At 37.6% G+C, this 23,985-nt stretch overlaps 1 protein-coding gene across 5 annotated transcripts in view; it reads right to left on the reverse strand.

Moving 5' to 3' along the window:
• The window catches only part of VTI1A (vesicle transport through interaction with t-SNAREs 1A), a 259,102-nt gene that overhangs the window by 226,599 nt on the left and 8,518 nt on the right, over window positions 1-23,985 (reverse strand). For all 5 annotated transcript variants that reach the window (XM_051619868.1, XM_051619867.1, XM_051619869.1 and 2 more), the window contains exon 3: window positions 20,144-20,254. In XM_051619868.1, coding sequence (XP_051475828.1) covers window positions 20,144-20,254 — 111 coding nt within the window. The remainder of the gene's footprint in view (window positions 1-20,143; window positions 20,255-23,985) is intronic.

The following is a 23,985-nucleotide window of genomic DNA, read 5'->3' on the forward strand; positions in this document are numbered from 1 at the left end:
CTTCTAGTGCCTATTATACTATTCTCAATGTTATTTTATATCATCCGTGGCTGTGATTTCAGTTCCACTTAAATCTTGTCATCCGTCTACCTGATATCATTCTAAAATAGGAAAATTCATTTCTTTTAATGAAGATGGAATAAGAAGTGAGTCTGGGTTGTTTGGGTCTTGGTTTGGTTCTTTTGTGGGTTTTTGGTTTTTTTTCAGTAACAGCTGTGTTAGGACAGTTTCCCAGATTGCAGTCATCCTGAATCATAACTCAGAAAAAGATGATTGCTTTCCATAGACTTCCTCAAAGTAACATTCTAGACTTTTCTTGCATTCCTCATTCTTTGCAACATTCAACACTTCAAAATATTTTATGTAACTTCTGCCCCTTTCTCCAACAATTTCAGTATTAGCTCTGCCACAATATTCCATTTTTATTACTTTAGTTGGTAGGGTCTCTGACCTCTGGATATATTGGTTGCTCAACCGTACTGGAATATCACATGAAAGAAAATATGGCACTGAAATTCTGCAAATAGCAAGTGATTGTCTGAACTCACAGCTGTCCAAATACTGCCTTGCTAAGACTGAAACACATTTCTTGAGACAGGTTCCTGTCAAAGAATGAAATTTCAAAAACACGTAATCTGAAAAAGAGACAAGCCCTCCTGAACCAGGAAACGAGGTACAGGTTTCAATGTATCATCCTTTTACAGGTTACTCGTGAGAATCCGAAAATCCCACCTGAAAAGACAGAAGACTGGAATTTTTAAGAGGTCTAAGCTGCTCAGCTCTGAAAGCCATTGAGGATTGAGCACTGACTTCTTCAGGGTCCTTTCTGAAAAAAATCTGAACCTGTATCTTTTAAGCTCCCACAGGTAAAGGCTTACAGCAGCTACAAACAAAGGCTTGACAACGGGGAAAAAAGATTATAAAGATGGCAATGGCAGTAGTCAGAGGTAATGCTTCTGCATCTTCCTGCAGACCTAGAGGGAAAGCTTTTGATAGTGGCCTCACAAGCAGCTTCATCTTCTGCACTGGGGCACGAGGCAGCTGCAGCACTGACGGCCATAAGGGACGAAACAGATCAGGAGGAACAAAATGAAAGAAAATACATAGAGAAAGAAGACTACCTCTTAATAATGTTCTCGGTGGAAGCGAAATTCGGAAACATATCAAGATGAAAAAAGCTTTAAGTCAACACCAAAATGCAAAGAGGTGAGATGAAGCTAATAAATCCTATCTCACCAGCCTACAGCAGTTAGATCCCTTCCCTTGATCTCACAGCTGATAATTAGGTGAAGGGGAGCCAAATTACAAGATCCGATGCTTGGCTTCTTTCAGTTCAAATTTCACCATGGAACAGATACAGGAAGTACAATCATGTCACTGCAGATGTGCTAGTTCTATGCTTAAGTTGCAGTGCGGTGTTCCTGAAACCTGACTTTAAAAGCCACATGCACATCCAGAAAGGTTACACAAAATAACCACTGCCCATACTATATTACTGCATGGATTTGTACCAAAAGAAAGCATTCCAGAACAAAAAAAAGAAAAAAAAAAAGCAAAAAAAAAAAGTCTTAAGATACTAACATATCACTTCAAGGTGTTTTCATTGAAACAGTCATTGAGATACCAATTTATAATGCTAACTGGTCCACAAAAGGTGTAGAGAAAGCGTTCACTTTAAAGGAAGACTCCACACGAAGAACAGTTTCAAAGAAACAGATCTAAATCCACAACATTTCACAATTCTGCCAAACTTTTTATTTTGAAAAATATTTTTGTTTGAGCCATTGCTGAACTGATTTTGTTGAGTTGAAAGCCTAGTAAACTTTTTAATTATTTTGGGTTTACAACTTATAAAGTCATAAATTTTGCTGCTGCTTGTAATTTTGTCCATTTCCTGCCTCTCCTCACTAGTCTCCGGAAGCAGTGCAAGGACAAAATTAAATGTGTTTATCATTAAATAGTCTTAAAATACATATATGGTTTTAACCATCCCGCAGCTGTCACAAGCTAAGCTGGTATCAGTGTATCCCAAATAAAGCACAACATTGTACACGGATCCATACACACATAAAGAAGCATATACCTGGATCCTGCACCAACTTTCGGCATCATTAGTAAGCTTGTAAAATACAGCACACATTAAAGTAATATGCAGTTTGGCTGAGGAATCAAAGACATTTTGAATTAAGGTGGTTCAATACAATTACAATTTATTTTGTATCATCATTATAGTCTGCAGTTATAGAAAGAGGAGGTACGTTGACATATCCTAAATTTTGTTTCTCAATCTTTCACATTTTTTGTAAACAATGTTTCACTCCATTTCACATCTGATTTTATTTTGATCCTTAGTTACTGTCCCCACATGGAACAGAAGTTTAACAACACTACCAAAAAAGCCAGTTGTTTAACCCTTGCCTTTATACCCAAAGTTGGATCATTTGGAAGAAGCTCCCTAATGGCAGACCATAACTTCATCCAATCAGAAGAACTAGCTTGTTACTGCAGGCAAACCACAATGATTGCACATACCATGTCAAACATTCAATAGGAGAGTGACAATGCAAGCTTGGGAATGAGACTTCTTTACAAGATCAAGCAGGAAATAAAGTGGGCCACAATGGAAAGCTCTGATTTAGCCATCAGTACCTGAAAAAGCACATGACATACTTTTTGTTTTCTGGGCACATTCTTCATGCCCACACCTGCCCACTGTGGAGGTCTCCAAAGAAAAACTACCTGCCCTAGACCTCTCATGTAAAGAGGAAAATCCCATGTATCAAAGACACATTGATTACATTCAAATATGTCTAAACACTAAAGCATTTCCTTTCTAACACCTTTCTACAGTTTACAAAACCACTAAGTTCTGAGCAATAAGATCCATCAACTCTCCAGTTAAGCATCCACTTAAAGGGACACCATTGCTGATACGATCTTCCAGTCTTTCTGCCAAGTGGCAGAAAGTGGGGTGGGATCACTGGACTCTATAATGAGGAAGGAGCAATGGTAAGAGGGACAACTGTCTCCTTTTAGCCATCTTGTTTCTAGCTGAGGAGGTGGAAGCTTGAGCAGCTTTCCTTCCACTCCCAGCCATCTGTTATAAAACCTAATAAATTGCATCAGCAATTACTATTGATAAAACAAAACTGCTCTGCCACAATCTTTAAAACAGGATGTTTAATTTTATCAGTCTGCAGAGGAACTTACTGTGTCACAGAGCTGCTAACTAACCACAGCCTCGACTACTTGCCCCCATACACACCCTTTCCCCAATATGCAGCATGTTCTGTGCCAGCAGTCTCCCTCAAGCTTAACACTGCTATCTATGTTTTGGGAGGAGAGGGGAAACCTGACCTCTTGCTGCATTTTACTAGGAAAGCCTAGAAGTCAGGGGGCACTAATACAAATACCACAAAAATAAAATTAAGGAAAATAAAAGAGAGGAAAAAAAAATCCACAACCCAAAACACAATAGAAACAATACTTCATGTTCCTATTTTAAGTGCCTCTCTCAATGCTATATGCATAGCAGCTAAAGGCAAGCTGGAAACCAGCCAGGTCCTGGCTGCCAGCAAAAATTTTGTCACCTCCTTTGAACATCTGAAGTATGTTTACCCAATAGATTTCATTAAATTACACTTCCATTAGGAAGCATACAATGTTGATACTCATCTCAAAGATAAAAGGGATCGCTAAGAGGCATGTCATCCTGCTCCCCAGCTGATTGCTATTTCTGGGCCAATCAAGGAAAGGAGCCAGAACAATACTTAGTTAAAAAAATGCAGCATCTCCCCAAGGACTACATACTAAGAGACTGCAGCTCCATTATCAAAATGAGCATATCATTAATGACAATACACATACAGTACATTATTTTAATACAACTCATACACAACAAACAAGCTGTATTTGGGTCATTTGCTGCATTTGTAAATCAGTATTTCCAAGGGTTAGAAACTCGTCATCAAGATATGAAGTTTACAGGTTGGGGGAGGGAGGGGGAACAACAAGTATTTTATATGATCCCAAAATACAGTGAATGTAATAACACTATGTGGTTAGAAGTGCATTGTAGTAGCTAATAGAACAATAGGCTATTCAAACAGAAGTTCCCATTTAAAGTAATGCAGAAGTAATTTAAAACACCAGGCACTGTTTTGCTAAACATCTATGAGGGATAATGAAAACAAAATGCCACTGATGCAGTTTACACCGTATGTATCACCTTCTAAATTACTATTACAGCATAGTTTAAAAAAATTTAAAAATTGACTCAAAGCAAATTTTACAAACATTAAAAAAACCCAAACAAAACTACAGAAAAAAGCATGCTGATTGTGAGGCAAGACACTGGCAGAGGGAATATGACACAAGAGACTCAAATTCACAAGTCTACTCGGATTGTTCAACTGTTATCCTATTGCAGGCTGAGCCTTTCCTAGTGGAGAGGAGAAGATATCTTTGTCTCTAAATATTGATGTTAGATGTATGATGTTTACTGTGCTTCCTAATCTCCAATTCACATAATGGCAATAAAGGCAAGAGGACAAAAATAAACCATGCTAATTAAAACCCAAATTAATAGGAAAGGGCTAGGAGAGGCCCACTCTTCACAGCCAAGCTCTGTCCAGTCCTTCGCAGCAATCTGTGATTCTTAATCTCTAAAAACACTCCTTGCTCAATATTCTGCAATCTAGATTTCAGCCAATCTTCTTCAACTTGCAGAAAACCTTTCAGTTTAGCCATATTTGACATATCATATGAACTCCAATTATCCATCTTTTTGCAATTAATCATCTCACAATTACATATCCTGCACTTATAAGCATCCAGCTGGGAACTGAGTTTTAATCTAGGAAATAAAAAAAAAGGATTCAGGTTTCTAACAAATTACTTCTAATTAACCAGAACCTTTTCTAGTCATTCCAACCTAAAGACGCCTACAGCAAATGAAAGAATTTATTGTTTGCATTCCTAATGATATTTAAAAATTTCATTTCAATTTCCCCAATGAGTAACTTCCAGGAAATTCACTGCACTTACATCTACTTAAACATTCTGTTAAGCAGGAAATGCACAACAACAAAAAACCTAGGGGTAGAAGAAGAGAGCTAGTATTACACTGAACAGAAAAGTTGCTAAATAAAGCTAAAGAACCAGAACACTAATTAACGGCAATTTCCAAAAGTACACTGCAGCTATGCTGCCCAGGCTCTGCCAGAGTATACAGACTCTTAAAACTAGCTTTTCAAATAATGGTTTAGAAATTAAAGGTGAGATTTTTTTTCTAAAGGAAAAAAAAGGTGAATTCTACTGATACAAGACCACAATTTACAGTCTGTATAAAATAAGTGGATTAAATGAAGCCACATAGTTAGGTAACTTGTGAAACTAGGCAATGGTGGTTAAACAGAACATGAAAGAGCATTGTCCTGTAACTTCCAGTGATTTCTCCAGGGAAAGATTAGGAATAAGAAGCATGCAAAACATACTTAGTCTATGATTTGGAACTGCTAGGTATCACAAGGAGGTAACATAAGTATCAAATGTAACAGTTTCATTTACATTAAGTCTTATCAATTTTCTCCGACTGTTTCCAAAAGTCAATGCAACCATCTGACAGACTATGTTTGTTGCAAACTGAAGTATACCTTTCATGTTCTTTGGACAGTCAAATACTAGAGGGTTTTCTGTCAATTATGAAGTAATCACAGATGTACATCCCAAATCTGTCCATCTAACTAACAAAAAGAAAACAGTATACAGCTGAAAACTGTTCTTGAGATCTACCTTTAAGTAATACATAATATGTAAGTCTAACTGCAGAAATATTTATGTTCAAAAGTTTGGTGTTCATTAATGTGCTGGAAAAGTTTCCACAATACAAAACAGGACTGTGTTAACTGGCTGATTGATTCAATACCAAGTTAAAGTAGTTAATTATTCTGGAAAAGTGTTATTTTTAGTATACCTGAAGCCTTCCAAAACTATTAAATTTTATAAGCCTGCACCAATCTCCCATTACTTTGCGTTTCACTAACTACTTTCTAGTTGAGAACACCGAAACATTTTTTGTTTTATTTATAACAGAGATCCAGTTGTGACTGTGGACATCCTTGAGCACATTTAGAAGGGAAAGACCACAGAACCAGTAATGACTTTCTCCACCACTACTAAAATCTAGTGAATTTTAATTCCTGCCAAAACAGCAACAGCCTTAACTCCCAACTGTCCAGGGTCACAAACCAATTAACACCAACCTCCCCTTCCCAAAGTTCTGCCTAACCTCTCTATCCAACACACAGAGTACAGAACATTTGACAAGCTATGAGGAAAGAGGATTGTCCTTGATATTTACAGACACATCCTTACCCATTACAGAGCCAATACTCAAACAACTCCCTCGTTCTTGGAGATCCTGACCTGAGACTTGTGTGAAACATCATGAAATACCTACCAGCGCATTTCCAATCTACCAGTGCATTTTCATTAGTGATACAGTAAGACCTGCATGAAGCAAGGACATGACAGAGAAGTTCATTGTGGTTGTAAATAAAAATGTGTGTGGTTTCGGCCACCAAAAGATAGAGTGAAAAGCCTGGGTGATAGGAAGAGGACAGCATGAAAGTGCAGCAAGTTTTTCTTCTTAAAGCCCCTCACAAGACTAAAACGGGACACGGAGAGAAGTAATTCAGACAGGCTACAGGCTTCAGTGGAAACACTGCTCACAGCTATCAAGATCACATAAGCATTCCCATTCTGAAAGTAGTATAAGATACTCACTTATTTCAATGCACACTCTAACTCAGCACTAGGAAATCCCACTAGCAGTTCTCTATGCTGGTACATGGAAGATCCCTGTGTTGCTTGCCCAGACATTAGACCACAGGCACAGTTGGACTTCATGATCTTAAAGGTCTTTTTCAATCAAAACAATTTTATGATTCTATGTCTTAAAGATCAGAAAAAACAAGTACAGGGTTCCTTGAGACTTCTGGCACAGTTCCCAACACTGGCACGTTCAGGTCAGCATTTTATCAGAGTTCAGCTCAGAAAGCACCACAGCTGGGCAGGGCCACGGGGAGCTGAAGAGCAGCATTACACAGTACCCCTGGAGCAGGGACCAGTGGCCCTGAAATGGAGCCCTGGGCCACAGGTGGGTGTGCTGAGGGTCATTAAGGGCTATTGGTGCCTTCACAGCCCTGGCTACCCAAAACTGGGCATAACTTTTGCAATATTTGGTATCAACAGCAGCTTGTGGAAGATGCAGGAAAGAAGTCAGGCAGATAATACACAGTGGGCTTACATCACCACAGAGGAGACCAGGGTCAAGTCAGAAATATTCTGCATACAAAGCAACCCTGATGTGAGTCAAAGCCAAGGCCACACGTCTGGCATTACAATAAATTACTGTTACATTTTAAAAATAGTTTCACTAGTTTACTGCCCTTGAGTCACACTTAAAAGCCCTGAACCACTGGCAAGTCAAGAATGAACAGGTGATATTTCAGAGAGATTTAAAACGCAATATGCAAACATGAAAAATAAGAATTAGAAGAAAAAACACCATCTCAGCTGTAGTCATTTAAGTAGGAACACCACAGAGAAAAGCTCTTAAGTGCAAATCTTTCTTATTGCGGTGTTACGTTCACTGGCACATGAAACAGCAATGATAACAGGCTCAAAAAAAAACCCAACAACTTTGAAAATAAAGTTAAAAGATACATGTAACTTAAAACTAACATCTTTTCCTACACAGAAAGGTTAAATTGTGGGGTTGACATTTGCATTTGTTACGTTGTCAACGTTTCCTGCCTATCAGCCTATGTACAAACAATATCTAAAGATGTCATCTACATATTTATACCAAAGGAGTTTATGAACAAGACCTGTCAGTATATTTTAACACCTTTCCAAAACGTCAGCTTTCATCAGGTATAAACACAACATGTTTAATTTATTAGTTTGGTTTAATATAAAAAGTTGACAATCATATGTCACCATAACTATTGATAAGGTAAATAAGGACTACAGGAAAATGTCAAAAAGTTATTAAAATATTTCTCAGCTTTCTGAATCAGATTGGATTTATTGGCTTTCCTCTGTCAATAAGTGCATCACACATTTTTCTTCATATGGCTGTTTTTGAAGTGGTGTGTCCAACAGTGAAGTTCATGGACAGACTATAATTCTTGGAGAATTAGAATTCCACTTTGACTGAACAGGGCAGGGGAAAGGGCTTTGTTTAACATAAGAAGAAAAATAAAAGCCACAAGCACACAAAATTGTTCACCTGTACTTAAACAGACACGAAAGATTTCTTCTTCTGATCTAAAATACACTAAGCCTGCATAACAGTTAAAATATAAGGCACAAGAAACTTTGGATACAACTGTGAAGATGAGCAAAGCAATACATTTGTTTCCAGATTCTATAGTAGGTGCTTGATTCAATTCCCTCAAGAGGAATGCTACTATGATAGGTGCACCTTCTTTGTTTATAACATCAGAACAACCTATTCTCACCTCTTTCTAGGCACTTCCTAAAAAATTTAACCAAGGGCAGCATAGCCTCACTTGAATAATTTCAGCTCCCCTGGCCACTACACAGGCAAACACCTCATCAGTGAGTCCTTCCAGCCAGACCGCAATAGCTTGCTCTATGGGGGGCGGGGAGGGAGGGTATCTTCATTTTCTGAATGTAAGGATAAACTCTGTAGTATAGATCAGTTCAAATACTCCTGCCCAAGCCAAACCCAGGCCAAATTATGTCCAGTAGCACAGAAGAGTTTAAAGGCAGGGGGACACAGAGAATGGACTGTTCATTGGCAGCATCTCACCTTGCTGGAAGAGACTTTTCTTCAGCAAGGCCCACTTTACACCTCCACCTAAGACACGGAGAAGAATTTTGTTATTATACAACCAAGCTGATACTAGGATTTAATAATATGGGCATCAAGAAGTATTGCATGCCACAGCCTCTTAGCTGTTCTGTAAAACTTAAACGGCAGGGATGAGGACAGTGACTTCTTAGAACACACCAGATATGCTGAACATGCTCCAAGATGCGATTTGGATTTCCTGTTGCTTAGATTACAGGAATTGTACTAATTTGTGTCACTTTTGCATCAAAATCACAAACACAGTGAGTATAGATAGGGACTTAGACACATTAGTATCATGCACTTTGTAGATGTCAGAAATTTAATGCTGAAGATCTTGAAAGCACATTGAATATGATGGAAAATCAGCAGCTTTGTTTTTCTGTTCAAATGGAAAGAAGGTAAAAGAACTGCCACATAATCCTTCATAAGTGATTAATATACTCAAACTAATTGAAAAGAATTAAAAAAAAAAAAAAGTAGTCCAAACTTACTAATAACTAGATTTCAGGCTATAAAAGCATGCACTCTGGTTTCCTTAATTTGAAATGTGGTATGAGAAGAGGAATGGAAATTTCCAAAGGGTCCAAATCTTCCATAAAGGAAGGAAGGGCCTCAAAAGAGAGTCTTATTCCAAAAGGATACATTTAACTACATCAGAACAGGCAGCATCTTGGAGTTTTTCCACTACTGCTTCTGCAGTGTACACAATTTCAGGTTTTATCCCAGAGTAGATTTAGCTCATCTCCTACACAAAATATCCTCACTTCAACATGGTTCAGAGATGTCTGAAACACCAGTCTTTGGTTCAGACCCTCATTTCTGCATCTGGTACACACCTGAAATGAGAATTCCCAGTTTTTCTCCAAAAGTAATCTTATTGAGACTCACATGCAGTAAGTGAGGATAACAGGGGGATTCACTTCAAAAATCACAGTGCTGACTAACAAAACACTACCACCAAACATGAAGCCCCAGGTTGGAAAAAAGTCGTGAGCTAAGACATTTTTTTAAAACATAGAAAGGTTTGCAACTTGATCCTAGATTACGAGAAAAGGGAACTCAGCAGATGACCTTAGCAACAGAGTACTTTTTAGGTACAAATTAAAAGTAAAAATTTCTAAAGTTTGCCCCAGAAAGAGAAGCAGAAAAAGACAAGTAAAAATGGGTAGAGGAGCAAATTTTCCTTATGCTCATTCTACAACTCACGTGCCTTTTAAACCAAGATCTCTAGACGGCACAAGTACTGAGCCACAGATCAGCATTGCTGAATGCTGGACATGCAGCTCATGAATGGAAAAAGGGAACCTTAATAACATGTTTGAAATTGACTCCAAGTATGGGTCAGAAGAGAGACGCAGCCCAACTGCCTTCAACTGAAATAAAGATCTAACAGGAGGACAACATGCCAGAAGGTGAGGAAAAGACAAAAGGAACACTAAACAGTTAAAAAAGGCTGGGAAAGTGACTCAGGTTAGCGACCCCTACCTTCTTCCTGACCTGACTGTAACTTTTTACCTTGATTTAGTTTACTGAACTAACTTCCTGGGAAGCTTACACAACTGAACCAGAGTCTGATTTCTCCTGAAGACTAGGCAGAAAGAAAATTACAAGGTCACTCATGGGTATTAAGAACATTGACTTACAAAACAATGCAAAAAAAGTAATCCTTCCAAGTCAAACAGTCATTTTATTTTTTTTTTTTAACTAGAAAAAAAATGACTTGTAGAACTATACTTAAGACCCTGTATTAACATTATTAGTTTAACTCCCAACCTTATTAGTCCTACAGAAACACTTACTGGTATTTCTTACGAATGCTAGAAATTATAAAAACTGAAAACTTGAAGTTTAAAAGCCAACTGCTAAGGGGACAACACAATATTGAAACTAACCCATATTTTTTGAACAAATAAACCAAAAATACTCACAAGAAAAACCTCACTGCAACAACTTAGTTCTTTGCACAGTTCTATTTACTTAATGCCCACTATCACGGTGCCGAAGAGCTCTCTTGGGTGAGAAACTCTTTTGTTCTAGGCACTCTACAAATAGCGAACTCTATGTCAAAACGTTTGCAGTTACATGTCCCAAAATACCAACCATCATTATGGGAAGTTACTTTCCAAAACTTGAATTAAGAGAATTTGCTTTTATATTACTGCCATAATTCTATCTTAAATCAAATATTAAATATGACTTTTTTCCCTTGGTGATATGTACCAGCAAAAGCTACAGTTTGATTTAATAATGGCTCAAAGTCTTCTGCTCATGAATCAGTGGAAAGGAAGGTGCTATATTCATCATGCAGGAGTATTTTCTAAGGTCCCAGCCAAGACTCACTAAACACAATACAAGCCTTTTCTTTGACTTTCCAGGATTCACATTTGAGTCTTTAGCGAACAGGTACAAAGTCTGCAACTGCAATTCAGAACTTTCCAAAAGCCTGCCTAACATGTTTCCACGCTGACTAAGAGGGTGAGTTGGCAAACACTACCCTTATTCATTCTAATCTTAACTTCTCTGAAAAAAAAAAATATCCAAAAAACAAACCAAAACAAAACACAAAAAAAACCAAAAAAAAATTAAGGACTGCTGGAAAGTTGTGGGGATTCAGAAAGTGAGCACAAACACCACTCACTGGGAAACAAGCAGAGGCCACACCCACTCCCCAGCTTTTTTCTTTATACACCAGGCACCAAATATTTAGTTAGCAAAAACCCTTTTTCATTAAATTAATCAGAAATGTTTAAATGTTACTATAGCAGAAAAAGTTACTCTGTTCTACTGCTGATCCCAGAAGCCACCTGCTATATTCCTTTTTATTATCTGTTCTTCATATTTCTCATCTAATTTTCATTGATCAGCTCTTTTAGGAGTGAAACCTCTGTAGTATTAAATATTATTAAATATCGGAACAATGCTTATTTTCCCAGCACTGGCATCCTAAAGGCAGTTTATAAAAAACAAATCAAAAGAGGTAATCTATTCAATCCACTTGTTATAAATATGTACAAGCAGTTAATTGTTAAGTGTACAACTTACAGATCCTCTAGCTTTTGCAGGAATTTCCTCCCTGAGTAACAACAGCAAGTTTAAACAGACTTTGTGGCCAAGAATCACTTTTTGTTGTGGTTTGTACAGCGGCTTTAAGGGAAGCTGACTGTACTTGGAACTGACTACTAAATGATTGCAGAATATAAATAAAAAGTTACCAACCAAAAGAACAGAGATATTCACACTTTTTCCATATGCTTCACATAGTAAAGAACATTACAAGGAACTGGGGGAGGGGAGGGAGAAGAATTCTAATACACTTCCAGCTGAATTTTTTTGCTTTATATTCCTTTCTCACTAAGTCTTAAGCCAGAAACAAGACAAGACCTCCACTGTAGAAGTCAATCTGCTTTTAACTGCGCTAACCAGTTTTAAAGTACCATAAAGGTCCTTCTTTGTTTACTACTGGTATATTAAAAAGAACTAGCTTGGACCTTGGAGCACAAAATGGGACTGTTTCATAAGAGAGAAAACAGGGTGACATTGCGTGGTTTTGTTATTAAATAGCATTTTTAAATATTTGCAACTTATAAATATTAAAGAAATTTAATATTTTTCAGGACAAATTAAAGTCCACCTACACAAGGAAACAGTATACTACCCAACACTGAAGACATCTGCAGAAATATCTACTTTATTCTTGGGCTAGACTTAGGTGGAGGGGCAGCCACAAACTTTACAATTTTGGTTAAATTTATAAGAAAAACAGATGGAACAGATTCCTTAAGAATCCCTGACACTATCAAATTCATACTAACATGGTAGCTCTTCACAAAGACTTTCTAATCCACTAGAGTTCTTGATAGAAAAGTAAAAAACAGAATTCAATTGAATTGTGTTCCTATTGCATTGAATTTCCATCTTGCACTTCTGGAAAGCTGAGATTATAAAAATAAAAACATACAAAACATGATACTTGACAATTTCAATTTCTTGTAAACCACACAAAAGTTAACATATAACATAACTAAAGCAGCGCTATGGGAAGCATCAGAAAGAAAGGTAAAATGCATCCATCACTGTTTCTTCATTTCACTTATTAACAAATCTAGAACATATTTGCATTTACTGGAATTTTTAATTGGCACAGAAGAATTTTGATTATACCAATAACTTTACCATGAATTCACAGCCTGCTTCCACTAATCTGTGCCAAAGGTTTTCAGCAAAACACAAGGTAACTAAAATATTTTTTTGTACTAGCAGAATATAATGAATGCAACTATTTGTAATGTTTGACAACCAGACATACAATATTTTCAGATACACAAAGAGATTGTTTTACACTCTAATATTTGGCTATGATGCAATCGGAATTTCAACAAGCATTTAATATGTAATGATCATATAAAAATTCCCCTTTGAATTTTGATTGAGAAAATATCAAGACGAAGCACAAACCTCTTGAAGTTGGGTAGAAATAGCTACTTTTAACAGCATTGCTTATGTTTCAAGTTTCATTTCATGAAAGCAACAGAACCCAGCAAGAAGGAAAAAAAAAAAAGCCATTAGCCACTTGTTTGCCAAACTAATTTTTGAGATGGCACAGTTAATCAGTCACCAATAAAAAGTTCACCATTTATCAGACAGCAACTTCACCATAAAAGACAGCTATTTTTGACCATGGCAATTAGTCTCTCATGTTTCAAACACTAAATTCTATTTTCCCATTAATTTTTAAAACTATGTGGCTTTAACTTAAAATAAACCGTACATCAAAAGAATGGAAAATAAACAGCCAGGAACACAATTTGACGAATTGGATTTATTTAGTTTATTTAGCTAAACAGGGTCCATTGGATCTCTTTAATAGGCTGACAGTTGCACTGGGCTGGTTAATAAAACATTCAACACAGTATCTTCAGCCAATATGGAAATGCAAATCCCACCAGAAATATTTTATTCATGAAACAGTAATTTCAGTTACTACCAAAGCAAAAAAAGAAAAAAAAAGAAACAGGAAAAAAAAAATTAAATGAGGTGGCGAGAAAAAGAAAAGGACTGGCTTTGCTAACAGTGCCATCTAGTGACATTTCTGACAAACCAAGAAATCTGAAAGGGCTATAATTAATCCTTTCAGTATCACACCAGTACATTTCTCCCTATTATTTTGCTTTATTAGTAGCACATCTCTCTCACTGTTTTGCAGTCAAACACAAATTAGCCTCTCTCTGGCTTGGAAAAAGAAAAAAAGAGTAATACATTAAAGAACTTGAGAGTGCAGTTCTGGTCTGAAAAGATTGCATGTTAAAATGATCAGGTTTTTTGCTCAACTTGTCAGCTGTTTTCTCTTGAAATCTTTATGTTTCTAAGTCATGAGAGGAACCAAATCTAACTTCTACTTATATCACTGCACGTGAACAATACAACGAAAGGCAAGTGAGATACACTCTGTTCTGCTATATTCATTATCCCATCCCACTCTTATGTTTCAATTGCAGAACCTTTATTATTGCTGCTATCAAAAGCAGGACAATGACAGCTTGCTTCTTTTTGCATGACAGGTAGGGGAGTATCACTTGACTAAAATAAGGAAACACTGAGAAAGTGAGAAACATTAAAGACTTCTTCCTCCTGCCCCCCAAAAAACAGCATTCACCTTCTGAATATGAACTTTCTTTACCCACCAGCTGACTGTAAGTAATTTTGAGTGGATATTGCAGGACTACCTGCTAGGAAGACCAGCAAACAGATTTAATGCTACTACTTTGAGAAGTAGAGGTTTTAATGTAAGAGCAAATTACCCAGTAAATAGAGAAATTATAGTTTTCCACCTGGGAAAGGCTGATGAGTGCTGGCATCCAGACATGTCTAAAGACTGCCAGGTGAGAAAGCATGTTTATTGAAAGAGGCAGAGCTGATGTCAGGCTCAATTTCAGTTAGATGCCTTAAAACATATTTTACAGAAGGATTTCATTCTGTCATAGACCACTTCTTTGGCTTTAACACAGAAACATTTTGTGTGTGAACGGAGAAAGGAAAGAAAGAGGCGTGAATGCTTCCAGTGCACTGTCTGAGTCAGTACGCCTTTTCTTTCATAGCCCCCAGCCAGACACAAGAATTATCAAACTCACTCAATTGCTACTTGAAAGCACCTTTATTTGTAATCACTCAGCTAAGGCTAGTGCTTCACACGCTGATTCTTCGTACAATCATGTGCCTCATCTCCACAGTCACTGACTTGCTGGAGGACCAACAAACAGCATGCCACAAAACTCACCAATCTTATTCCTACATCTTAGCAAATGAGCAACTTCCTTGGAGAGAGACACACAGAATTTCCTACAAGTATCAAGATGAAGTTGGTTGAGAGAGGAATCTAGTTAAGGAATTAATTTTATCTACATGAAAAATTTGCTGCCTGGTTGCCCTTACCCAGGACATTATGGCTTCATACATTGTGTTACGAGATGCATCTTACTGGTCAAACATGGGAGGATTCTTTGTGAGCAACACCTACAGAATTATAAAACCCAGGAGGCAGAGGTGTGCTTCACTGGCCTGGCCCCTCAGGAATCTCAGTTAAGGTGATCATAAAACCCGAGGTTAATTACAAATTAAGCATGTTAACTCATTTCTGTCACGCTTCCACCTAAGGAAAAGGCATGTAATCACTAGCAAATTCCATGGCAAAATAAATTTCCTTCCACACAAAACTATAAAAAAAAATCTTAAGATGTAAATAAGTTAGAGTAAATTTTCTACAGGGGCTCTAAGTTATACCACCTCTTAATCTTTAATCAAAAACTCAGTTTAGGACTTTAAGATTAAACACAAAAGAAAATAAAACACAAAACAACAACAAAACCCAACATAAAACCACAACAAAACATTATTTCCTGTATTACTTTTTCCCTATTTAAAATACTGGTATTATAAATTAAGTCACTGTAAAATGTCAAATGCCTCCACCTTCTTCTACCACACACGCACCGAGGTGGGGACACAAGTGAAAACAAACTGAAGACAATGTGGAATTTGCCTCTATAGGAAAGAAGTTGGCCTAATGTTCAGCAGAAGCCAAGCAGACAACTATTGTACCAGAAATTATAAGAAAAGGAACAGAGGGGAAAAAAACAGTGCCTCTGTATAGAGCAGTTTGAGAACAGTGTAAAGGACTGATAACTTATCGCAAGAAGGCGACAGTCTCTACAAAAATGGCACAGTAAAGGAACATTTGTTGACAAAATGCTTTCTCAATATTAGATTGTCAAAGTTCATGGCTAGATATTTCAAAGTCTTTCTTCTGAAAATCAGTGTGATCACGTGAGCTTTAAAACAAATCCTCTACAACCTTGTTCAAAAGAGCTGGAGTATTCACGTAACAAAAACTAATCTGATTTCAAAAGTTTAAAATTTGTCAACAACATCAGGTTTTCACCACAGGCAGGCATGCCTGCTTGTGCAGGGTGCAAGTGCATTGATGACACGTACACATGGTGGGTTCCCTCTTTTTAATAATGTCATTAGGATGCAACTATAAAGATATACACACCTGACCCACACAGATTATGGTTTTGTAACTCTAAAGTAGTAACAGTTCACTGTATAAATCAAAATAACCCAGCAGCAACCGCTGAGTCTCTAACCTTTTAGCTCAAACTGGAAATCTAGGGTAGGCTCTCATCATAACGATATATGCCACTAATTTGCAATTTGATAAATGTCATTAAGCTTCCAGCCATTTGAATATTTGTCTGGGTAGGTGACTGAACCTGAAATAAGGACAGATATATTTGCAGAAAGGAGACAGAATATAACTTACAAAGCTGCAGTTGTTCAGGTGAGCTTCTGAGCTCAGGTAGTACCTCAGAGTTGCATGAAAGAGCAACTTTATCTCCTGGTTTTGCTGGGACAGAATTCTGAAATAAGTTTCTGCTTAGAGAAACTGTAGTGTGGAGAATCTGCAGAGTCTAATTCTGTGAGCACAAGAGAGGTAAGAGGCTCTGATATGCAGGTTTCTGTGGTGACCAAGCTCAAGGGTAGTTTTGAACCATGCAGGTGCAGCGGGCCAGGAGAGGGGAAGCCCAGGGCAGCTTACTCAAGCTGGCCAACTGAAGTATTCCATATTATAAATATCACCCTCACTATAAACTGGGAAGTTTGTGGGGATGTTTGGGGCTCCTATCCTGGCTCCCTTCCTGAGGGAGTCCATCTGTCTCGTCACCCATCCCAGGCCTGAGGCGGCCTCCCCCACTCGCAGTGACCACCACATCCTGCCCGGAGCTGTTGTGCTGGCAGCATCAGCATTCAGCCCTCAATGCTAGAAGAGCACAGCTCACAACTACTGTCTGGAGCAGAGTGCAGCTTTGTCTCTTATATTAGCATTGGGGTTAATATTGGTTCACTATTATTATTCTATTAAATCTGTTTTTATTTCAACTCCGTTCCTTTTCCTGATTCCCCCTCCCGGGTAGGGAGTGTTCAAACCACGACACTTTATCACATTAAATTCTATTGCTTATCTCCTTAAATGTTTTTGGAGTTTAACAGCAGCTGCCATTTTAACAATCACCTTAAACAGAACCTGTAGCACTTATGAAATGTGGATATGTATCTTCACTATTGACTGAACTGAAGCTACTACTAAAAGCCAAAAATGTTTAAATGTCTGATCAAGTTTTGTACAATGCATCTGTCTACTTATCAATGGCTTCTCTGCCTCATTTTTTTTTTTTTCGCTTTTAAGTTGAAGGTCAGAATAACCAAAATCAGTACCAATTCTGAGTCTTTAAAAGGAATGAGTACTGTTTCTTGGACTGATAAAAAATGCTAACTGTAAAATTTGCCTCTGTGCTGCCATGACAGAATCTTCTATTTGATGGCTATTTTTGCTATTGAATACACCCAACCCACTTTCAGCACTGATTGTGTGGTACTCATTTTTGTTAATAAGGTCTTACTGGATTTTTTTTATTTCCCCATCTCTATGAATGCCTCATACTTCAGCTGTAAGCGTTTCAGGATAAAACCCGCCTTTTTGTTTCTTTTATGGTGCCCCAATATGGAACCCTTGAGGTAAATACGAATGCTGGATAACCACATATTTGCCAAGTTTAGATACCTACAGTTTCACATGAGCTGGCACAGATTCAGCTCAAAAGTCTCTCCAAAAAAGACTTTCAGACTGAAAAGTCTCTTACCACTGCATATCCCCGCTGTTTAAAGATCACTGGTTATCTTCAGGTAACAATAATACAAAAATGCTCTACTTGAAAAAATAAACACCTCTAGCCCAGTATTTAAAAGGCTACAATAAAATAGGTTTTTTTTTTGAATTCAGAACTTACTTCATGCAGGCAATCACCACAGACATTCTATTTCTGAAACAGCCGAAAACAAAATATTTACAGGCTTAAGCCACATGATGGTGCATTGGCAGGTGCAGGAAGAAAAACCCGCTCATGGGAAAGCTTGTTTGGAAACTCGGAGCACTTCAGCAGCGGCTCCCAAGACCTCCATCGACCCAGGAGGCAGGAATTCCGCGGCCTGCAGCCCCAGCGGGCGCCACACGGTGGCGCCGTGACCCCAGTCCCCGCGCGCCCCGCGGGCACGGCGGGTCTGGGACCGCAGCTCGGGAGACCTCGCGGGAGCAAAGCCCCGCTATGAAGCGGAGGCACGGCGACATACTATCGAAAACAAGACATCAAAACCAAGGTTTACGTCTGAAAATTTTAAGATAGCAACCGACATACCTATTAAAAGTAAGCAAGCCTGTGGAACTCGGCCTTTTGAGGTGAATACAGCTTTTTTGCTTGCCGGATTCTCACCCTGCTCCGCAGGCACCTGCTCCCCGGGGAAGCCTGCACAGCTCTAACACGAGCGTGGAAACTGCTGCTGCCTGAAGCTGAGGTGCAGTGCTTCCTCTGTCAGTTTTCCCCATCCGTATTCACCATGCTACTCTGAGTACCTCTAATGACAAAACGGAGCTATTATTTCCACTCTGAGCAAAAATCTAGATTCTTTTGATCATGTAACTCCTAGTGCTCTAATGCGTTTCTTCCACACATGCTCATTTCTCCTCTTCCAATAAAGTGTCCAGTTCTGAACTCTCTCATTTCCTATTGCCTGGAAAGATGGAAGTACTGTTTTTCCCCCTTCTACCTACACAAAAATATATGCTGGCAGCAAATTTTCTCACAGCTAAGAAGATAAACAGCATTCACTACTGGTCCAGAAATTGCCCTCTTGGAAGACACTGTGTAGCCAGTACACACTTCCTACAGACAAAGTACACAAGACTGTCTCAAAATTTTAATGAACTTTTATCTGAATGAATTTTTATCTGAACATTCCTCAAAATTTACAAAATTGCAACCATCTTCTAAAGAAGACATTTTTGTGTGACTCCTCAACTTGGCAGAAATACAGACTACTGACAGTCAGCTGGATTTCCTGGCTGCAGGTATAAACATTGGCTCCTCTCCCCTGCAGGAATAAACTGCTGCCAGCAATCCAAGCAAATTCACAGTTCTCCAGTGACTGGAAAACACTCCCACTAGTCATTTCTTTCTACTTACCCTAGAGGATTTGAGCTGCTGCCAATTAACAGCATTTGCCTACACTTTGCAATTCCTCTGAACTTCTTCAGGATTTTAGAGGAAACAGTTTTGTCTCTATGTAAATCTCTTCTGTGCAAATGCTAGTCACAAAAAGGGACTGGTAACTGTAGCAGAAACCCCTTAACGAGGCAATCTTGTTAGTTTGCACTCATTACTTGAAAAATGTAGCATTTCTAACCAATTTGTACAAAAGCCAAGAAGAACCTAAGTGCAGTGGAAAAGAAATCATGCAGACTAAGAAATGAAGTGTACATGAGATGAACTACATTCAGAAATTTCATGGAGGGAGATACATAGCTTTTCATGTTGCTGCACACAAGCTGTCCTTGAGAAATTTGATGAAAAGTTGACTATATTGCATCAGTATGAACACTCACAGTGTTTAATGGCACAGAAACAATTCAGATCCAGAGCAAAGGGACAGAAGACAAGCAACCTGATTATTGGTGTGAGACTGCTACAAAAAGAAAAGCTTGTCTTCCCCAGTTTTGTTTTTGTCTGTCCCTAAATACAGCAAGATACATGCAGAACTTGTCTCACGCTAGTCAAAAAACACCTTCTCAGTTGCACAAATAACTGCATTATTATAATTTTAAAATTCTCATAGATCTGTTTGTCATGTATTATGTTAAAAACTCACAAAATCAGCTTCAAGTTTTCCCATTTCTTGTTTGTAGCTTCTCATTCGACTGCTGTACATTCCTCGGCTTTGAGGTGGGATCTCTCGAACTTCAAGTTCCATCTGCTCAAGCTAGCAAGTAAAAATAAAGGAGAAACATGTAAACCTAAAGGGTATTTAAAGCAAGAATGAATTTACCTATTAGTTCACAAATACTAAGAAATATTTCTTATTTATCAAGAAAAATATCATTTATTCTGCAATATATAAACTATTCAAAATATTTACATATCGTTAAGTCAACAAACAAGTGACACTTAGAAAAACTGAGAAGGAAGTACTCTAGTCAAACATTTCTGCATTTTAATTCCAAATGTAATTCACACATTTTCTTATCAAAAAAACCCAAACAAAACAACACTGGCTGAAAAGGGTATTTTATTTACTTTTTTACATACACATATATCTGTGTGTGTGTGTGTATATATATACATATGTGTGTATATATGTGTGTGTAAATATATTTAAAGTTTTATTTATCACCAGTCTCTATGTTTAAAAAATAATTCTTGTTCTTTTAAGTATCTAGCCAACAGAATTAAAAAGCCTGAACTGCCTAAATCTACATCCCAAATCTTCATGTAGGTATGCCGAATAGCTGAATTTCCAGGTTTAATGACTGTTCCAGAACTTGCATACAGGCAAATGCAATAAAAAGTTAAAGATCAAGTCTATCTTTTAAAAACTTTTTCTGTTTGTTCGTGCCATGTAGAATACTAAGGGGCCTGAAATGCATGAATATGGCACAGAGGTACAGAAAACCAAAAGGAGCTATAAACCTGGGCTGAGCTGCCTGCTAATTACCTGCCCACTGGCTCACAGAGCCTCCGCTCCATGGTGCTGTCTTTTCAGGAATTCTATTTTGCACAGCTGAAGAATCCCTTACCTGCCTTTTAAAATCTTTCCAACTTACTCTTAAAAGATAAAAGAGTATCTCTCCTTGGTTGCTGTAGGCACCTGAAACAATATTTATCTACCTCCTACTGATCTCAGTTGAGCAATATGGCATTGGAACAAAAATGCCTTTCAATTAGGGTCCCAAGCTACTGGTTACGGATCTTCACAAGGGACAGCTACAGTTTATCCCTATGTAATTGCTTGCTTACATTTTGAAATTTCATCCTCATATCATAAGAAAAGCATCTGAATTTAATCAATGGAATTACCAGATACTCAAAAGCCATTCTGCCTGATCTATTCTGATTATACAAAATGATATTCAATAAGAAACTGTAAAGCAGATTTTAATTAAATAGTCAGTAATGAATTGAAACATACAAAGCAATTCCTAACACTACCCAGTTCTTTGGCTCAGGCTTAACAACTTTCCAAAGAAGTATTATAAATTAAGCCAGCAGCTGGAGTTAACAGCTTATTTCTTATCAATTTCATCTCAATGTATTTCATCTCAAATGTTCTATAAACATAGAAAGCACTCTTCTTGTATATACACAATTATATATGCGAAGTCAGGATACTTGAATGAATGAAGTGTCAATTCTTATCTATGATATAAAAATGAAACCATCTCCCAGAGAATACAGAATATGGAGCAAGCATCCAGTCACTGCCCACAAAATCCGAAAAGTTCATTCTAAAGGGTCAGTATCAGAGAATGTCCAAGGAACAATGATGAAGCATGCATGTGTAATTAGGCTGATCAACGTGTAACACTTTTATTTTTTTTTTCATCATTTTGCAGCAGAGCTGATAAAGTTCCACAGGAGGTTCTGCAGAAGGTAGTGGTCCAGGCAGGTGTGAACCTAAATGCAACCTCATTTAATGCATCTTCACTTTCAGGCCTCGTATAATCGGTCACAAAATCCCATTTTCCACATGCAAGCAAGAAGAGAGCTAAATGCTACTAAAAGCTAAAAACAACCTGGCAGTTTAATCTCAAAACATCTCTAGAAGCTCAAACTGTCTTCAGAAAACCTAAAAGCTCAAACTTGTGTTACTGTTTATGGTCAGACTTGCCACCACTGTGGTGGTGCAACTAACTTTTGTCCAAATTTTTAAAACCAGGCCCCATCATTAAGGTTCCTCAGGTGTTTAACCTGGCAGGTTTGCTCCTAACAACACCCAGTACAATCCCAACACTGAATACAGCATAAAGCAGAGCAGATACTGATTATTTCCTTTCAAAAATACCACAAATTAAGGCAGCTCTGCTCATGTTCATTGAGACCCCCAAATAAATCTCAGCCTCCCACAGGAACTTTTCCACATAGAAATTGCTCTGGAGCATTGCAAGCATTTTATGAAACTTGTAAGCTTTGCTATTTTATTATGATTCTAAAGTCCTGGACTGAAAATAGAGATCAATATATTTATTTTTTAAATAAAAACTGTCTAAATAAGAATAAACTAGCATCTGCAACACTAAATTTATGTGCATTATTAAAAAGCCAAGTGTCTAGGTAAGAATAACCTACCACTTGCAACACAACAACTTTGTCATGTGTCCCTCATAAAACATAAAGGCAAACAACACACAGTGTTTTCTTCTTAAAAGTAGAATTTCACTCAAAAGTACTAATTCCAGCTCTTTTAGCTCATATTAGATTTCATAATTAAAGAATTCCCCTAAGGTTATCACATCATTCACCTTTCTAAAAAATCTGGTAAAAATAACATTCAGATACTCCACAGGGAATGTAGAACCACAGATATCTACAGAGATCTCTTACTCAGCAGTTCTGGCTTGAAAAGTCAGTCTGGGAGTCTAAAAGATTCAGTGTCGGTTCTGCACACAGATCAAGTCAATTGCACCAGTGATATTATCCAAGCAAAGCAGACAATGTTTTAAAACAATCAATGTTTAGTCAATGTAAAGAAATTATCTTTACAATAATATTTATCATACACGAGTGTGTTATTTCCTAGCCAAGTAGGAAGTAAAACAAAATAAGCTAAATCCAGCTTTGACTACTCAAGACAATGAAGCAAACAAATGCATGAAATGTATCAGTAGCAAGGAATTAGGTTTATTTTGAATTTCCGCTGTAGCCTTCAGTTTAAAAGAGGACCTTTCTAATCAGTTCTGTTACTAGCAGGTTTGTTCAAATTGATTTTTAAACCTAAGCCTTGCCATTAATCACCATGTTAGGCAGCTGCTTAAAGCCAGTAACTTAATTAAGCACCTGTCTAGCAGCATTAGCAAAAAGATCTAAAACAAAAATGTGAAAGAAAAGCCAGTAGATTAAATGAAGATCATCATTATGATAAAAATACAGATGCAGGATTTCTTTTTAATCTTATAATAAATACAAATTGAGATTATCTTTTCCTGATGTAAGGAGACAATAAGCCATTAACTCAATTTTTGCTCCTTCCAGTCTCACTTTGAGTACAAAACTAAATCTAAATGATTTTTCATCAGACAACCCATGCTACAATTTCCTTGTACTGCTATGCTTTCTTGCCATGTCAAGTTGCAGTGAAAAGGAGACTAAAAACATTATTAGATTTTTACTTTATCTCAGTTGTTTGAATATGAAAGTGCCCCAAAAGCCTCAGTATATCTTCAGAACATCCTCATGAGATGGGACAGAAATTTTAGTACATTTGTCACTGAGAATACTGTATCAGAGAGGTCAGGCACCCTGCCATCCTCAGGGGGTAAACCTGCAGGGATTCATCCCAAGATCCAGCTTTCCTGAATGCTACTATTCCAATACTCTGGTCTACAAGACTAATTCAATTGTTAAACCAAAAAGCATCAGGTATGTCAGCAAACACTCTAGAGAACTTTTTCTTCCTAGGCCACTTAGAAAAGGGAATTTTAATATTACTGTTTAGCA

The sequence above is a fragment of the Apus apus genome, chromosome 4 (genome assembly GCF_020740795.1).
Source record: "Apus apus isolate bApuApu2 chromosome 4, bApuApu2.pri.cur, whole genome shotgun sequence".
Classification (NCBI taxonomy): Eukaryota; Metazoa; Chordata; class Aves; order Apodiformes; family Apodidae; genus Apus; species Apus apus.